This window comes from Salvelinus alpinus, chromosome 31, assembly GCF_045679555.1.
Source record: "Salvelinus alpinus chromosome 31, SLU_Salpinus.1, whole genome shotgun sequence".
NCBI lineage: Eukaryota > Metazoa > Chordata > Actinopteri > Salmoniformes > Salmonidae > Salvelinus > Salvelinus alpinus.
Genome location: NC_092116.1, coordinates 13,689,353 through 13,708,078, shown reverse-complemented (window position 1 = coordinate 13,708,078; position 18,726 = coordinate 13,689,353). Strand labels below are relative to the sequence as shown.

The following is an 18,726-nucleotide window of genomic DNA, read 5'->3' as shown; positions in this document are numbered from 1 at the left end:
TGATGTTATCTAGACCACAAGCCTTCTTTGGTTTAATAGATCTTAACTTTTCATTTAGATCTTGTTTGGTTATTGGGTAATCGAATGGATTTTGGTAGTTTTTAATGACTAATTCAAGGATGTTACATTCTTCCAAATTCCTTCATCTTGTATGGCTAATTCTTGTGGTTTTGTTGCACTTAAATTGTTCCACATGTCCCAGAACTGATTTTTGTCAATTGAGTTATAAATTTCATCAAGTGTCTTATTGGTATAATTACATTTCTTGCGTTTCAGTGTATGTTTATACTGTTTCAGAGATTCAAACTATTCATAGCGTAGCTCTAGATTGTTTTGCTGCTTATGTTTTTCATTTGACATTTGTCTTTGGTGTTTTCTAATTGTTTTAAATTCATTATCAAAACGTTTTCAGAAACATTTTGTTTTTTGGTTTCTGATGTTGCATTTCTTCGTTTTTCTCAAATTTGCTTTTGATGCTGCTTCTTCGAATATGCAATTTATGTTTTGAGTATCCAAATTGACACCTTCTTTATTGTTTTTGTATTGTGAATTATTGAAGACCTGTATAGAGTTCATCATTTCATTTGAATTCAATGCTTCAATGAATTTCTCTGCACTGTTTGGAGCCCATCTGTGTGATTGGTTTATGTTGTAGAGTTTATTGGGCTGTTTGTCTGAATGAATATTGCTGGTTAATTTCTTCAGAAACACGTTGATCTGACTGATTTGACAATGGTGTCTGTGGTCTAACAGTGAATGCACTAATGGAGGAGGGGTCAATGTCAGTGATGGAATAATAGACTACACTTTTCCCAAGAGCTGAGCAGTAAGTAAACTGACCTAAAGAGTCCCCTCTGATTCTACCATTAAGCATGTACAGGCCTAAGGCTCGACAGAGATGCACTAACTCCTTCCCATTTTTGTTCAGTATTTGGCCAGGACTGTTTCTATTATTTATAATAGCGCTACTGTACAAGGAGGGGTGTCCAAATATGTGGTGGTTACCTCCCGCATCAGTGTAGTCAGGCTCAGAATCAGTTCTCACATTGAAATCTCCACAAAGAAGCACTTCACCCTCTGCCTGAAATTGAAGGATTTCTGTATGGAGATTGTCAAAAATCTGATAATCTTAATATGACGAATCTGGAGGAGCAGCATAAGCTGCACATAGGTATACATCATTGTCACAATAGATTGTACCTTTGTTAAGTTTAAGCCAAATGTGGTTAGTACCTTTTTACATTTCATTCAGTGCTAAATCCTGCTTATGCCAAATGATGATACCCCCATGAGTCCCGGCCCTGTTTAACATTTTTATGTTTGATTGATGATAGTAAACTTTCTCTATAGCCTGAACAACACTGAGTATCAACATCTCCACAACACCATGTTTCCAGTAGGATTATGATGTTCTGTCCCTTGATGTTTTTAAGAAATTCTGGAATTGTTGTTTTAGATTCAAAATGTGGAGAGTATAGGCCCTGGATATTCCAAGAGCTGATAGTTTTGTAATGAATACTCAGGGAGAAAAATATGTAGATTCACATGTAGAGCGCGGCAGATATTTATTAAGGCTTTGCAGAAGGCAGGAATCGTAGTCACAGGCAGGCAATGGTCAAACACAGGCAGGCAATGGTCAAACACAGGCAGGCAATGGTCAAACACAGGCAGGCAATGGTCAAACACAGACAGGCAATGGTCAAACACAGACAGGCAATGGTCAAACACAGACAGGCAATGGTCAAACACAGACAGGCAATGGTCAAACACAGACAGGCAATGGTCAAACACAGGCAGTCAAAAACAAACAATACCTCACAACCATACAAACAGAAAGAACTGAACTAAATAGGGAGCTGATGAGACCAGGTGAGAAACGAGCAACAGGTGAAATCAATGAACAAAAATGAAAGACAGGACTACGTTCCAGAACACAAAGAAACAGGGCTACGTTCCAGAACACAAAGAAACAGGACTACGTTCCAGAACACAAAGAAACAGGGCTACGTTCCAGAACACAAAGAAACAGGGCTACGTTCCAGAACACAAAGAAACAGGGCTACGTTCCAGAACACAAAGAAACAGGGTTACGTTCCAGAACACAAAGAAACAGGGCTACGTTCCAGAACACAAAGAAACAGGGCTACGTTCCAGAACACATAGAAACAGGGCTACGTTCCAGAACACATAGAAACAGGGCTACGTTCCAGAACACAAAGAAAAAGAACACAAGGTTGAATAAGAAAGGAAAAGCAGAACCTTACAAGTCTATAATAAATTATATTCACTGGTTTGAGTAAAGTACATAGATTTTTTAAAATGTATACACACACACGCGTCATTACATATCTAATTGTTATTATAATACCAGTGCCAATAAAATAAAGAATAGTTGTAAACAAATCAATAAGAATGGAATAAGATTGCACGAAAAATAAGTACAATGTTATCTGCAACCCCTTGTATGTATCTCTCTCTCTCTCTCTCACACACACACACACACACACACGGTTCCTATACACATCTAAACTACTGTATTTAAACTAGAGCAGGACAGGAGCAGGTGATGCCCGTACCCTCTGACAAATGACCTCCATGTTTGCTTCTCTTGTTTTCTTTGCTCTGCTTGGCCTGTTTCTGCCACCTCCTGCACTACATAAAACACCTGCTGGAGACCCTGTTTGTTCATAAACTTTCTGAAGTGAAAAGAATATGATATAGTTTGGCTTGTTTAATCTTGCACACAGTCACAGTGAAAAGCTGAATTGCAGTAGACTGACAATTAAATGAAAAAGGGGATAGAGGGAAACGTGGAAAATTGTTAGATCGAAAAGACGGAGGGTGAAGGGGTCTAGTCAGCTTCAGATGATAGGAAAAGTAGTTGAGGCTAGTCAGAAAGACATATGTCTTGAATCCAACTCTAACAAATGCCAACACACGTTGTTTTTGTTAATTGCAAGAGCCTCTAATAGTTTTGCATTGGTGGCTAAATGCTAATTGCAATGTATGAGCCATTCAAACAGAGACACTATGCACAAAGAACCTAAGTGAAGCCTTTTTTCTGGTGACCAAAATAGATCATGGATTAAAATTGCCTCTATTTAGAGACGAGCTGCTCTCCCCATGCACTTCATCCGTTCGCTGCCCTTTGGCATGGTGTATTGGCATCACGGTGTGCTTGGATGAGCCTGCTGGAAGGGGTATAGAGAGCAAACGACAGTGGGGCAGCACCATAGCACAGTGTGCTCGCGGAGCTCAGAGAGGGAGCCCAAATGTGCCCTTTCCCTGAGGCCCTTAAGCCCTGCCAATCGATTTGAGTGGCCTTCCATTGGCAGTGGGCACACAGGGGCACTCGGAAGTGCTTACCCCATCAACAAACACACACACCAAATTTGCGCATACACACACAAGCCTCACTTTGCAGCAGCTATTCACCATCCACCAATACATATATATGCACAGACATACAGATTCACAACTAATGTCCCAATGAGTACTACAGAAGGACAGTACATGAGTCTGAGGTTCAAATAGTATTTGTTTATTTCAATACTTCAGCTCCACTTGATTGAGCTTGTCTGGCGCAATAGAACCAATGAAATAGCCCCAAAAGTCAAAACACCACCCCTCTGGCACTCCAGACAGGCTCAATGGAACACTGACAGTATTTTAAATAAAAGTACTATTTGAACCCAGGTCTGCCAAGTAGATTGAATTGTATGTTTTATTTTTCTAGGGCTGAACATACCTTTCATTTCATAGATAGATATATATTGTTAGTCTCATAGCATATGGTTTGTTTCCTCTACTTCACAGTTAGAGTTCCACCACAAGCTATTAGAGAGAGAGAGAGAAAAAAAATATAGAGAGAATGGTCTGTTACTGTGGGAGACCGACACACTCACCAGGAGGTCCATTTGCATGGACTGTAATTTGATTCTTGGTTGCCAAGACCACGAGGCGTGCCGAGAGGTGCGAGCGGCGCTAACGACAGCCGTGTCTGCAAGCCTCCAAAGTATCCTCCAGAGTTCTGCTAAATGCCAAAAGGCCACATTAGCATTTTAAAAAGCGACATAAAAAAATATGACTTTCCCCTCACTGAGTAGCCACTGATAAAGGATAATTTATCTGGAACAGTGTTTCATACAAAACAATAAAGCACAAAATAAAAAATGACACGGTCGTAACAAGGGGGAGATTAACTTTATGGAAATGAGCGCCATTGTTGCAGAGGAAGCCTTTGAATTTTTTTTTTTTACATAAGTGAATTGAAATTATAAAATCAAGCTAACAAAAATACAAAAATATTACTTTTCACTTAATTTAAGCAGAAATCCGCAGGTCGTGGGCGATCCTATGCCGCCCCACTTCTTGTGTAATGTTTTCACTTTGAACTAAAACAAGGGAGTTGAGCCCTGAGCTGCCTTGGGCTGGCCTTCTGGGCTAGGTGTGTCTTTGCATTAATCCCGCCCACTCGAATGACCCTGCTGCCCTGGAGCTGGCAAGGAAGTGAAAGTCACTTCCAACCTTATGTTACAGCCACCAGAAACAAACAGGGCAGACGAAGCATCATTCTCTGTTCTTGGATCTAAATCAACTCATCTCCAAAAGAAAAAAAGAAGCAACAAATAAGACTGCTCATGATCAGTCCAGAAACCGGATAAATATCGGAATACATTTTGGAAGGTGGAAGAGTGAAGCTGAAATGAACGCGGTTCTCATGGACTGGTAACGTTAGGTAAGTGTTTTTAGCCTAATAGCTACATTAGCTGCTAATAGTGTGTTCAATGCTAGAGAACATGGCTACTTAGCTAGCTAACATCTTCTGTATTCAGACGCTTCGCGTTCCTAGGATATTGTACTCAAAGGAATCTAAGGATAGCATCATGTAGCTACACTACATAAATCCCACAAAATGCCCAGTGCCTTTATTTCAACTAGCTAGCTAATACTAGATATGCAGATTGTCGATAAAATAGTTTGCTTAATTCGTAGATGACAATGATAGCTAGCTAGGTGGTTGACAGCATTTTCGGCCCAGGACCACCGCAATAAATGTAATCTAGCTATGCAATTCAGTACATTAACATCACACAAACATGTATTTCTCAGGGAGATACTGGTGGACACTGATTTCAAGGGAACCTGAGGCTGTACAAGTTGTGGTTGTGAAAACCCCAACACTGAAAGAGAGAATGCATTTTTTGTTATGCTTTGTGATTCAATAATTATTTTGTTGGTAATTGGCCAAAATATACTGAACAAAATACAAACGCAACATGTAAAGTGTTGGTCCCATGTTTCATGAGCAGAAATAAAATATCCCCAAAATGTTCCATACGCACAAAAAGTTTCTCAAATGTTTTGCACAAATTTGTTTAGTGTTAGTGAGCATTTCTTCTTTGTCAAGATAATCCATCCACGTGACAGGTGTGGCATATCAAAAAGCTGATTATCACAGGTGCACCTTGTTCTGCGGACAATAAAAGGCCACTCTAAAATGTACAGTTTTGTCACACGTGCAATTGGCATGCCGACTGCACGAATGTCCACCAGAGCTGTTGCCAGATACTTGAATGTTAATTTCTCTACCATAAGCCACCTCCAATGTCATTTTAGACCAGCCTCACAACTGCAGACCACGTGTAACCACGCCAGCCCAGGACCTCCGCACCTGGCTTCTTCACCTGAGGGATCGTCTGAGACCAGCCACCCAACAAGCTGATGAAACTGAGGAGTATTTCTGTCTGTAATAAAGCCCTTTTGTGGGGAAAAACTGATTCTGATTGGCAGGGCCTGCCTCCAGGGGTAGGTGGGCGTATGCCTTCCCATGCCCACCCATGGCTGTGCCCCTGCCCAGTCATGTGAAATCCATAGATTAGGGTTTAATGAATTTATTTCAAATTACTGATTTCATTATAGGAACTGTAACTCAGTAAAATTGTTGAAATTGTTGCATGTTGCATTCATATTTTTGTTCAGTATAGGAACACCTACTCATTGAAGGGTTTTTCTTTATTTTTACTATTTTCAACATTGTAGAAATACATCAAAACTGTGAAATAACACATATGGAATCATGTAGTAACCAAAAAAGTGTTAAAAAGCAAAATATATTTGAGATTCTTTATATAGCCACTCTTTGCGCATTCTCAACCAGCTTCACCTGGAATGCTTTTCCAACAGTCTTGACTGAGTTCCCACATATGTTAAGCACTTGCTGGCTGCTTTTCCTTCAGTCTGCGGTCTGACTCATCCCAAACCATCTCAATTTGGTTAATGTCGGGTGATTGTGGAGGCCAGGTCATCTGACGCAGCACTCCATCACTCTCCTTCTTGGTCAAATAGCCCTTACACAGCCTGGAGATGTGTTGGGTCATTGTCCTGTTGAAAAACAAATTATAGTCCCACTAAGCCCAAACCAGATGGGATGGCGTATCACTGCAGAATGCTGTGGTAGCCATGCTGGTTAAGTGTGCCTTGAATTCAAAATAAATCACAGTGTCACCAGCAAAGCACCCCCACACCATCACACCTCCTCCTCCATGCTTTACGGTGGGAAACACACATGCAGAGATCATCCGTTCACCCTCACAAAGACACTGCGGTTGGAACCAAAAATCTCCAATTTGGTCTCCGGTCAAATGTCTAATGTCCATTGCTCGTGTTTCTTGACCCAAGCAAGTCTCTTCTTATTATTGGTGTCCTTTGGTAGAGGTTTCTTTGCAGCGATTCGAACATGAAGGCCTGATTCACACAGTCTCCTCCGAACAGTTGATGTTAAGATGTGTCTGTTACTTGAACTCTGTGAAGCATTTATTTGGGCTGCAATTTCTGAGGCTGGTAACTCTAATGAACTTATCCTCTGCAGCAGAGGTAACTCTTCTATTCCTGTGGTGGTCCTCTTGAGAGCCGGTTTCATCATAGCGCTTGATGGTTTTTGCGACTGCACTTTTCTGTATTGACTGACCTTCATGTCTTAAAGTAATGATGGACTGTCGTTTCTCTTTTCTTATTTGAGCTGTTCTTGACATAATATGGACTTGGTCTTTTACCAAATAGGGCTATCTTCTGTATACCCCACCTACCTTGTCACAAACCAGCACAGGTGTAATATATAATGACTAACAAGGTGACACCAATCGATGCGCTTCACGTGCTAATGTGCTTATGTCTAACCTCAAAATATAAATGGAAAAACCAAAGCCTGTAACACCTTCCCCCTTAAGACAACAATTATATCCTATAATTTTGTTTACTCAAAACTAACTTCCATCTCACAACATAATCAACTTAAATGCAGCGCTACTTAAATGTGTCGCTTTCTCCAATATGAACATGCTGTCTACTGGCTGTCAACATTTAAATGCCAGACAGAACAGTCACCTTTTTGGTCACTTGTTTGGCAGAAACCAATATATATATTTTTATATATATTGGTGGACTGTGGGACATCAAGTCATAGGATGGTACATTAGAATGACAAATGTTACTGTACACTGGTTACAACACCACATCCTATGTATGTAAAGGACTGTTGTGACACTGACTTTATTTGGTGGTAATGTCTTACCACCCCATTTAGCTGTTGTCAACAGAAGATTGATGGTTGAATTCATAAACAGTTCATACGTTCTCACTTTAATTTACGCATATTTTGTTATCAAAATCAAAGTTGATTTGATTTTGTTTATACAGAATACGGTGTGGTGTATACGGGAATATGACATTGCATTGTACCGTGTACAATTGAAGTAACAAATTGTTTGGACTACTTGCTGCATGTCAATGTAAATAGTTCGGGTGGCCATTTTGATTAATTGTTCAGTAGTCTTGCGAACACACTAAGGTTAGCAGCTAACGTAGTTAGCAGGCTAAATATGCAAACCAACACTTACCTAATGTTACTAGTCCATGAGAACGGTGGCCATTTCCGGTTTCACTCTTCTAACTTTCAATATTAATTTGAAACGTTTATCCGATTTCTGGATTTCTCATGAGCAGGCTTTTCCCCTCTTCTTTTTCTCTTTTTGGGTCAAGTTGATTCAAGAGCCGAGAATTGTGCTTGTTGGCTTCGTCTTCTCTGTTTGTTTCTGGTGGCTGTAACATAAGGTTGCAAGTGACTTTCACCTCCTCTCCAGCTCTGGGGCAGCAGGGTCATTCAAGTAGGTGGGATTAGTGCAAAGATACACCTAGCCCAGAAGGCCAGCCCAAGGCGGCTCAGGGCTCAATTCCCTTGTTTTCGTTCAAAGTGAAAACACTACACATAGGGTCACCCACAAGCTGCGGATTCCTGCTTTAATGAGCTCTGCATAGGACAAAGGACTCAGTTACTTTTCTTGAGCAATATAAATAATGTTCAATAATATTATGTCTGTCTTGGAACACTGAACTAGTCTAGGAACAACTGTTGTTCTGTCGCTATTGTCTTCATCATTGTAGCTTGAGGTTGATGCTATTTCGGTCTGATGCTAAATATAATTACTATACTCTACAGTAGCAGAAGTACAAGCCTGAAGGTCAGCCATTTGTTCCCTTGTGTTTTTTCCCTGATGTAGTGAATATTGCTGGTAAACATGCATTTCCTGCGTTTTTTTGCCGACTGCACTTATCTGCGAGTGTGCTGATACTGGTGCTTTCCTCAACTCCACTCGCAGATAGTCGGGAAGGACTCAAATCGGGCTTAAAGAGTGCCTGCTTTGTGTTCTGCAGAGAGGAAGGCCAAACCTCATTTGATTAGAGGAAGAAAAATATACATGTGGAGAATTTTATGGAGCTCATTGCTCCTGGGGCTTAGCAACCGGCCTCATCATGAGCTCTTCACGAGAAGCCCAAGGACCAAAGGGAGAGCACAGTAGTCCTTCATGTACGGGTCCCAAATCACTCAACCAAAAAGGAAGCACGGGTGAATCATCAAGCTTTGCAGATCAGTATGCCAACCCAGGCTGATGTGTGAGGTGCATTAATAGGTCCCTTTCCATCCTTTATATTCTGGCTCGGGGGGGGGGGGACAACAAAGTGTATAACAGTTAAATTAAAGAACCCCCCCCCCCATAGGGTTGTGCCTTCTACAGGGGCTTCACGACCTGGCTTGGGTATTATGTCAACCACTCATTGTGCAACCCTCCATGTGAATATACCAGAGGCGAACGCCTTTGTTTTTCAACAGCAGCCAGCAGCGTAGCCTCTTTCTCCTCCTCAGCTAGCGTTACCACAACAAGTGCCAATGGGTGCAGTTTCTAACATCTGCTATGGGAAACAAGCCCGGGCCCTATTGCCGGAACAATGCAGCCCCGTCAAAGTGAATCATGAGAGGGTTGTCTCTGTGGCGTTGCCTCCGCCGGGCCGAGGAGGTGACGTGCCCGAAGGCAAGGCAAAGCCCCAACAGACTCAGCGGCTTTCTCATCTGCCGTGTTGGCATGCGCCCTCTGACAGGTTTGGCGAGACCCTTCATGGTGTCAAATCAATACCGAGAGAGGAGTGGCACACCTGGCCACCAAACAGATTGGAAAGCGCCGGGAGGCGGGAGAAAAGAGACAGTCAGACAAGAGAGAGCCTTGAACTCTCCTTCAATTTCTCTTTCCCCTCCCGTTTCTCCCTATCACCCCCCCCCCCCCATCCCCCATCAACCTTGTTGGCAAACTCCGCGCTCCTCTTTTACTCCACATTCCCCATTAGATGTTGTCGGTTTTGAAGTGGGGAGCGGCGTCGGCGTCAACCGCTCGTTATTTCGCTTCTATTGTCAGCGAGATATGTTGGTGCTCTTTCGAGAGACGTAGCTTTTTAGACAAAATTACATACAAGGTCACAAGCGCTGTTGAGACTTCAAGGATCACTTTAATGGGTGAAACGACAGAAATGAGACAAACGGAATGTATAAAATAAGAGATTCTTGGGGAGATATAAGATGATTCAAGATAGATCTACAGAAAGAAATGCTGTATGTTATAAATAGTAACCCAACTGTGGCTGTCTCCATCCCCGTTATTCCTTTCAGATCTCACACGGTACTAAAACTCCTCTATCGTAGAATCTGACTGTATTTTTAGGTGAGTTTATAGATTGTTTTGCACATAGTTTAAACTTTGAACTGCAAGATGTAATTTCCATACAAATAAATTCACAGGAAATACATGTTGGATATCATCATGTCCCAGATCCGTACCTTTCACACTTCAAATGAGCCTCAAGCTAATTAAGTGACTAGCTTCAAAAGTATGAATAAATTAACTATCTAATCATCTGCAATAGCATCTCATCTGTGTCTCTCTTGTTGGGTGTCGGTTCTCATCAGAAAAATATTTGAATTAATATTAAATATTGGGGATCATGCACACCACTGAGAAGGAAAATGAGAAGTAATTGAAAATATTGTCTGGAAAATACAAGTAATTGGTAGGAACGAGTCACATTTACTTTAAAGAAGTGTCATTATGTCTCCATTAGAATGTAAATGGATATGTTTATTTGATTGGTTTTGTGTATTTTTCTTACAGATTACAATAATTAACAGGTGATTCTGTCTCTGGTTTGCTTTTTGGTAAATTGCATCTTTGATGAAAAAAGATACATGAAGCAAAGTATTATTGTACGCATTGAACCTGAATTGAATACCCTCAACACTTAATTTAATTGCCCCTTTAGCATATACTTTTTCTCTATAGTGTAACCTCAGCAAGAAGTGAAAATTGGAGGACAGTAATAAAAACAATTCCATAAATAATTGAAATAGCAGTGGCTGTATAATATATATTTTTTGCTCATATTTGTAATAAAAAAGCCACTTAGACACTAATACATTCTCTTATTCGCTGAGATCTTCTGTGAAGTTGTGTGAATAATGAAGTTATGACCTTGAAAAGCATTTTTGACCAATCAGACAAACAACCTCCTACTCCTGAGTGAGAGTCTTATGAGACAGACAAGCACTCAGATAATTCATGTTTAATTGAACACGGGATCATTAAAGACAAAACTAATTAAAAGAAAAGCCTAGGAAATCAACAATTAAGTGTAAATATACATTGCAGATAGTCATACAAGATAAAGTAGGTATAAGTAAGCCTATCCTCTGTCAGACATACATTCCCTTTCTATCAATATTCAAATAATTCCCTCTTCACCTTTCTCATTAAAGTTATGATAATCATTTCTGAAATGTTCAGAAAATACAATTATCTTTTATATGAGTTGGGAAAGTGCAAAGGAGAGGTGAAGTAATGAATATCGGAGAGTGACTGCTAAGGTGACAAAGCGTGCAAAAGGATTAAAATGTACATACTCAGTGCACGGCCACGTCACACCATGAACGTGGACCCGTAGAGGACACAGACATCCTTCAGCAAAGCAGCGTGGTTACTTCGGTAGCAGGCAAGGCCACGAGCACGCCAGAAACTGCTGCGCGACGCTGAAAAATGTCCTCCCTGCTGGAGATTCTACATGAACTCGGAAAACACGCCTGCTTGGCGAGTTGAAGCCTTTATCAGGTCACAGTTGGCTGTTTCCCCACCCGACTTAAACAGGGCCGCAAGTTTTTCATTAAAGCCTGAAAGGGATTCGGCAGAACTTGGAACAGTCCCCCCCCCAAAAACAGCTTTACCTTGTCATCATAGGTATATCGTTCTCCATCTCTCCACTGTGACAGAGACACCAGGGGGTTATGATTAAGATGGGCTCACGTCTAAGCAGATTTAAGAGAGGAAAGAACATCCGAGCTCACTGCTGGAGCTCAGCATTAGCTTCCTAGGGGTCATAAACCACATGGCTAAGATACATACAATTTCTCATTCACAGTGAATGTGGTATGTGCAAGGTGTCAAAGATGAAGAAATGACAGTGCTCCAGCCAGGGAACAAATCAGAATATGTGGACGAATACAGGAACTGTAAAGACATCTATTTTACCTTGATGGGATAAAGCCTTAGGAATGAGTCGCAGATGTTGTGCTGAGGCCCTGTGCACACTCAGGTTGCAAAACTGATGTGAAACGCATTTGACACAATGGTTGTGATATAACATATTTGATACAACTGAGTTTGTCTGCACATAATATTTTATGCAGCCGTTGTGTGGTGTCTCCACAACCATTGTGTAATTATTTTTGTGGTGAAAAACAGTTGTATCACAACTGTTCTGCCAAATATGTTGTACAACTTGTGTGTATACGGGGCCTCAGAGTGTGTAAAAGATGTAATGTAAGAGTGTGGAGATATATTGTTGGCTAACTAACAAACTCGACATTTCTATTACTCTGCACGTGTTTGACCATCTCCTCAGAACTGAGCTATACCCTCAGCTGCAACAACATCCGAACTATTAATCAAGAAAAAAGGAGGAGCAGGCTTAAGAGAGAAAATATTATACTGTACTTAAAACTGGAGTGTAAGGTTCCCACGCACTTCAGAAGTTTTGCTCCCAGGCAGGTTGCCAAAGGCACACCGTTCTAATGAGCACAGAACGAGCGAAGGTCGGCAAACACAACAAAGGCAGACAACATTTGTCAGTGAAAAATATTTTAATTTTAAACGGCATATTGTTTGTTGGATTATTGAAGTGAATTTTTTTGTTCATTTTATTTTGCTAGGCAAGTCAGTTAACAGCTTGGAGAAATCCAGAAAATGATGTCATGTCAATTAGCCTATCAGAAGCTTCTAAAGCCATCATTTGAGTCAATTGGAGGTGTACCTGTGGATGTATTTCAAGGCCTAACTTCACACTCAGTGCCTCTTTGCCTGACATAATGGGAAAATCAAAACAAATCAGCCAAGACTTCAGAATTTTTTTTTAGACCTCCAGAAATATGGTTCATCCTTGGGAGCAATTTCCAAACATTTGAAGGTACCACGTTCATCTGTACAAACAATAGTACGCAAGTATAAACACCATGGGACCACGCAGCCGTCATACCGCTCAGGAAGGGGATGCGTTCTGTCTCCTAGAGATGAATGTACTTTGGTGCGAAAAGTGCAAATCAATCCCAGAACAACAGCAAAGGACCTTGTGAAGTTGCTGGCGGAAACAGGTACAAAAGTATCTATATTCACAGTAAAAACGAGTCCTATATCGACATAACCTGAAAGGCCGCTCAGCAAGGAAGAAACCACTGCTCCAAAACCGCCATAAAAAAGCCAGACTACGGTTTGCAACTGCACATGGGGACAAATATTGTACTTTTTGGAGAAATGTCCTCTGGTCTGATGAAACAAAAATGTAACTGTTTGGCCATAATGGCCATCGTTATGTTTAGAGGAAAAAGGGGGAGGCTTGCGAGTTGAAGAACACCATCCCAACCGTGAAGCACAGGGGTGGCAGCATCATGTTGTGGGGGTGCTTTGCTGCAGGAGGGACTGGTGCACTTCACAAAATAGATGGCATGAGGCAGGAAAATGCTGTGGATATATTGAAGCAACATCTCAAGTCAGGAAGTTAAAGCTTGGTCGCAAATGGGTCTTCCAAATGGACAATGACCCCAAGCATACTTCCAAAGTTGTGGCAAAATGGCTTTAGGACAACAAAGTCAAGGTATTGGAGTGGCCATCACAAAGCCCTGACCTCAATCCTATTGAAAATTTGTGGGCAGAACTGAAAAAGTGTGCGAGCAAGGAGTCCTACAAACCTGACTCAATTACACCAGCTCTGTCAGGAGAAATGGGCCAAAATTAACCCAACCAAAATTACTCTGACATTTCACATTCTTAAAATAAAGTGGTGATCCAAACTGACTTAAGGGAATTTTTACTAGGATTAAATATATTTGGCTAAGGTGTATGTAAACTTCCGACTTCAATCCTATGTAGTATTATATTCTGAAAACATGATTGCATGCAGTAGTTTGTAAACACCACATTTCACACATGGTACACAGCTAACATTACATTCTCAATTACATTGTGAGGACAAATGTCCTCTTTATATTAATGACGACTCTGAATATGTACCTGACCGTTATTTAATTCAGATTGGTGCTTGGCTTAGTTTATCGATCATGACACACTGTTCCAGGTAAGTGAATTGCACAAAATGTAGCATGCAAACAATGGATTAAACCACCCATGTGGGTTTTGATGGGATTAGACAGTTGAACTAAACTTGTGAGATATTTATGAGTGTTATTCTTCAAGAACCTATAGGTATGTATCATTCATTTAAATGATCAAAACCAGCTGTAACTGTCACAGATTTGGCATTTAATAAGCAAACCTCCACAGACTTTATCTACTGACAACGTACACCCTGATACTACCGAGCATGTGCTTCTTCCTTCCTAGGTGCAGTCTTTTCTGCATTAGTATCTACCCAGATGTTGTGGGCTAGGAGATGGCATGGCAGATACCTCCTGCAGGTGAACTACGGTAGAAGCTTCTGGAGGACTGCAGTCATCCACTTCCTTATCTGAGCCCCAGTACTAAAGGTCAAAGGGCGACAGACAAAACCAGGGAGACCATGCAAACCAGCCTGGTTTCATAGACTAGACGTAACATAGTAAACGTAAATCCGCAACGCTCAAATGATATGATATGTTACGTTTGGAATGGTTACATTAGACAAAAGGTTACTTAAGGCAAAATCTAAAGTAGGGTGGTTGGTCGGGCGTATAATGTGAAAGTCAAAGTTTGCGTGTTCGAATCTCATTACGGACAACTTTAGAAATGTAGCTACTTTGTAACCACTTAGCATGTTAGCTAACCCTTCCCCGAACCTTAAACCCCTAACCTAGCTAAAGTTAGCCACCTAGCTAACGTTAGCCATTGAAATTCCTAACATTATACATTTGCATATTTGTAACATTGTATGAATTGTAACTCATAACGTATCATACGAAATGGATAATGGACATCCACAAATTAATACATATCACACTATCATACTAATTGGAGTGTTCGGATTTACTTTTACTAATTAATACATATCACACTAATTGGAGTGTTCCAGATTTACTTTTACTATGTTATGTCGACCCGAGTCCAGGCTGTGCAAAAAGGCAAAGACAGGTAGCAGGGAATCATGAGTTGATGGGCAACACATGAACACTGAGTGAGACTACATTGATAAAGATAGGTAGTGGGTGAAAAAATGAACCAGAAATGCATATGTAGTGGAGGAGAGGTCTTTTTGAAGTGGAGGTAAGAGGTGCTGTGCATCTGGAGGATTCATGGGGCTTGTAGCAAAGAGAGCAAAGGCCTATGGGTAGGATGGCCAGGACTGGCAGTGTTTCAGGGGAGAAGAGTGCTGATTTCTCATAACTGTCAAAATGGACATTGTTTATTCATGGTTTTCATAGTTTACGTGCACATTGAGAAAGAAAAATGTAGTGTTTTGATGCTCTTTTGACACATCTAAATGCTGTTAATAAAATTGAATAAAAAGTATTTTGAGGGAACTTGGTGTTTGAAAAAAAAAAAAAAAAGAAGAAGGTTAGCAGGGGGAAGATATTAGTTTATTATGGTAAACTACTGTCCACTTGGCTATAAACAAGTAACTCACCATCAAACCATTTGCAGAGTTCTATGTCAAAGCTGAAATGCTGCACTTGTGAGTTACACAACAAAGATAGATTAAAAATTTAGTTTTAAACAAAGAATAAAATAATGGTGCACTTATTCAAGCAGCAGAGTCAAAAGTGGCTGCCACATATCTCTCAAGTGGCTAAAAGTGACTTCCAAACAAGGCCCAATGAATCCCGGAGGAAATAAAGCTGTGGATCTACAAATTCAACTTCTAGTTGCTTGCCAATTTGTGCAAATGTTTAATCATCTGTCCTGGAATAAAGCAATATTCAGTACAAATGGGATTCCTTATTCTTTGCAATGAACCAGATAGTAATACAGGAGACATTGAACGGCATACAAATTACATTGGGCTCTCAAAGTAAACCCTAGTTTATTTGAAACATACAGAGAAGCTATTTGCATTAGAAAGTGCTAATTCCACTTGCAAGGTAATGTAGGCAAATTGACGAAGTGCTTGGTGTGGTTTCATCATTGTTAAAAAAGGTCTACTCACACTCTCAATATAGCTGTAATATATGCGTGTCTATGTGTGTATTGTCAAAAAAGTGTTTGGTGGTTTCACCATTGTTAAAAACTACCCGCATTTTCTCCAAATACAGTTATATTATACGCATATCTACCTGGGTAGTCGAAAATAAACAAAAATGGAAACAAATACTTCTTCTTCACAAAGTTCTTGGGTTAGAGGGTAGGCTAAATTTATCCTGCAAATACACACTGGAAGGCTCTCGACTCCGTATTGCACACAAAGCATATTTTACAAAGCAGGCCCGCCATTCTAATTTTGGAATGAAGGAGAGGATAACATGTAAATATCTGCTCCTGGAAGATCCATAGGGATCGGGTCCAACGTAGTGCACTGTAAAAGGAATAGGGTACCATTTGGGAAGCATTCACTGTTTTATCAGCAGTACAACAATCGTAAGAGAATGTCGAGGGGCAACATAATAGAATCAATGTGTTGACCTTTGAGGAAGAGGTGTTTCCTAGCCATATCATTTGGCAAACAGGACAGGGTCTGACAAAAATCTGTGTTTCTGTTTTTCATAATCAAGCAATTCCCGAAAATAACAGTAACTAATCTAAACATTGATGACCTCACACTCCTCTGATGCAGGTAGCCCAATCACATTTTTATTTCGCTCTGCTAGGTGTTGAATTCCATTATATGTGTTGTGTTCACGTTTAACATTTGAATAATAACATAGCAAAATGTCATTATGGCAGATGGCACAAGTAAAACATACAAAAGCTATCTACAAGCTTAGACCTGAGATAAACAGTGGTTGTGATTTAGTGATGGAATCTGAAGTGACTCAGACGCTCTCTGGTACAGTTGAGTCGGTTGAGATCCGAGTTTCCATTGGCATTTCGTCGGACACGTCCACTTTGTTGTCATAAGCTTGCAGGGCCTGATTGTCCTCCTGTTGGTACCTCGCAAAGTTGACAAAGACCTGAGGATGAAGACATGGTGGTAAGAGTAGCTGTAGATAGAACGTCCTTGCATGTAAAACACACACATCTGTTCATATGAATGGGCTTCAAATTTGTTTAAAGATTGTTTTGTTTTCAGAAGTATTTCAACATTTAAACCGAAAGTCAATCAGCATATTCGATCTGCTCCTTCTAACGACGTTTCTATGAAGTATCCTTAAATATCTTACACTTCACTGTGAAACATACAGAATGCATCCTGCTAATTATTACCTCCCCCAACAATTTCTTTATTCACGGTGAAAAGGAGTCAGACGTCAACCTTGGTCTGCTTTATGGGGAAACAACAGTAAAAGCTTGTCTTCATCAGGTAAAGTATTAAAAAAGAAGGACACGACGTAAAACAAAAAAAGCCTGTTAAGGCCACCATATATACATTAAGATACGACGTGACTACATGTACTATAAGAGGAAATGTGGAATGGCCAGATTGTATAACAACGGATCAACCGGACTACTATTATACCATGCTATCTGAGCCACTTAAACTGTTTCTGCAGTGAAACAACCGTTTACAGGGGAAGTGATAGATTTTTTTTTTTTTTTATCTACGCCAAGTCCATTAGGCACTACCTATGAAGTATATCTTCCTCAACAGTTACAGCCAATAAAATAATGCCACACAATATGTATACGGTCCCCTTCTGGGCATAGAACAAGTGCTCTTCTATTTCCTGTCGGCAGCAAAGACAAAATGATTCAAACAAAAAAACTCCCACCACCCACTACCCCTCCTCAGCTCTTCCTCCTCCTCTCCTCCACAGGCATCTTCTGAATCCCTGGTGGAATCAAATTCACTCTTCTAGCTTCAGTGTCAAAGTGAAAGCCTAGTACAACGCAATAGTTGTGATATAACTGGCTGTTATCAGGCTGGCATGTTTCATTTGAAAAGGAAGGGGAGGGTTCCACCGATTTCCCCGATCCGTTCTAGTGTCAGATAATGTCGGCCATCTTCATTGGAACTAGAAAGTCTTGGGTCGAGACTCCAGAGAAAAGTCAGACGGGACGGTAAGTATGTGATACCTTTGATGGAGGAGGACCTTGAGTGTTAGATCCTGTTTCAAGAAACGTTCTGTTAAATTGGGGAGGACTTGCGCAGTTAAGAACTGTAAGTGCTCGGCTCTTTGGGCTTTTGAAACTGACAAGTTTCAAGTTTAGCAAAAGGCTTCCTTACAAAAAATGTCTGACAATTTTTTTTTTTTCTTTTCAGTTTCCATTCAATAACTTGACGGTTGTGACATCTTGTCAGGGAGAAAATGAGGAAGTTGAAAAACAACAATGCCTTCTTCAACTCCGCCTATCAGGAGGATTATTTCACCCTTGACCCCAGATGCCATTGGTTGGATACAGTATGCGAAGAGGCTTAAAACATTGATGCTTTTGACCTTCAATTTCAGAGTTTGACAGACAATACAATATCCAGACCACATACCGCTACACTTCTGAAGTTGTCTACTGTATATTTGTCAAGGCTGGAAACAATGTTGCGTTTATGAACGCATTCTAACCAATAGAGCGCTCCGTATGACAGACCTGATGTAGACCTACGTAAGTGGTCAAAATGTTGTCACCAACAACCCACATGAGAGCATACATATCCTGCATAGTTCAATCATACGGTGAAGATATTTAATATCCTGCATCTGCTCAAAGACTTTAGATTTGTGGAACTGTGCATGTGTCATTTTCAAATACTAGCATTTCATACGGCACACACAGTAAT

General features: G+C 40.6%; 1 protein-coding gene and 1 long non-coding RNA gene across 2 annotated transcripts in view; one reads left to right on the top strand and one right to left on the bottom strand.

The window, feature by feature from the left end:
- Positions 1-4,422: 4,422 nt before the first annotated feature.
- On the top strand, positions 4,423-5,350 carry LOC139561713 (uncharacterized). The gene is made up of 2 exons (XR_011672201.1): positions 4,423-4,738; positions 5,113-5,350. It is a non-coding gene; the product is annotated as an uncharacterized lncRNA (long non-coding RNA).
- Positions 5,351-15,715: 10,365 nt separating this feature from the next.
- Positions 15,716-18,726, bottom strand: part of LOC139561288 (phospholipid-transporting ATPase ABCA1-like) — a 230,979-nt gene continuing 227,968 nt past the window's right edge. Inside the window, exon 50 of the mRNA XM_071378277.1 lies at positions 15,716-16,963. Within this exon, the coding sequence (XP_071234378.1) occupies positions 16,826-16,963 (138 nt within the window). The 3' untranslated portion in view covers positions 15,716-16,825. The remainder of the gene's footprint in view (positions 16,964-18,726) is intronic.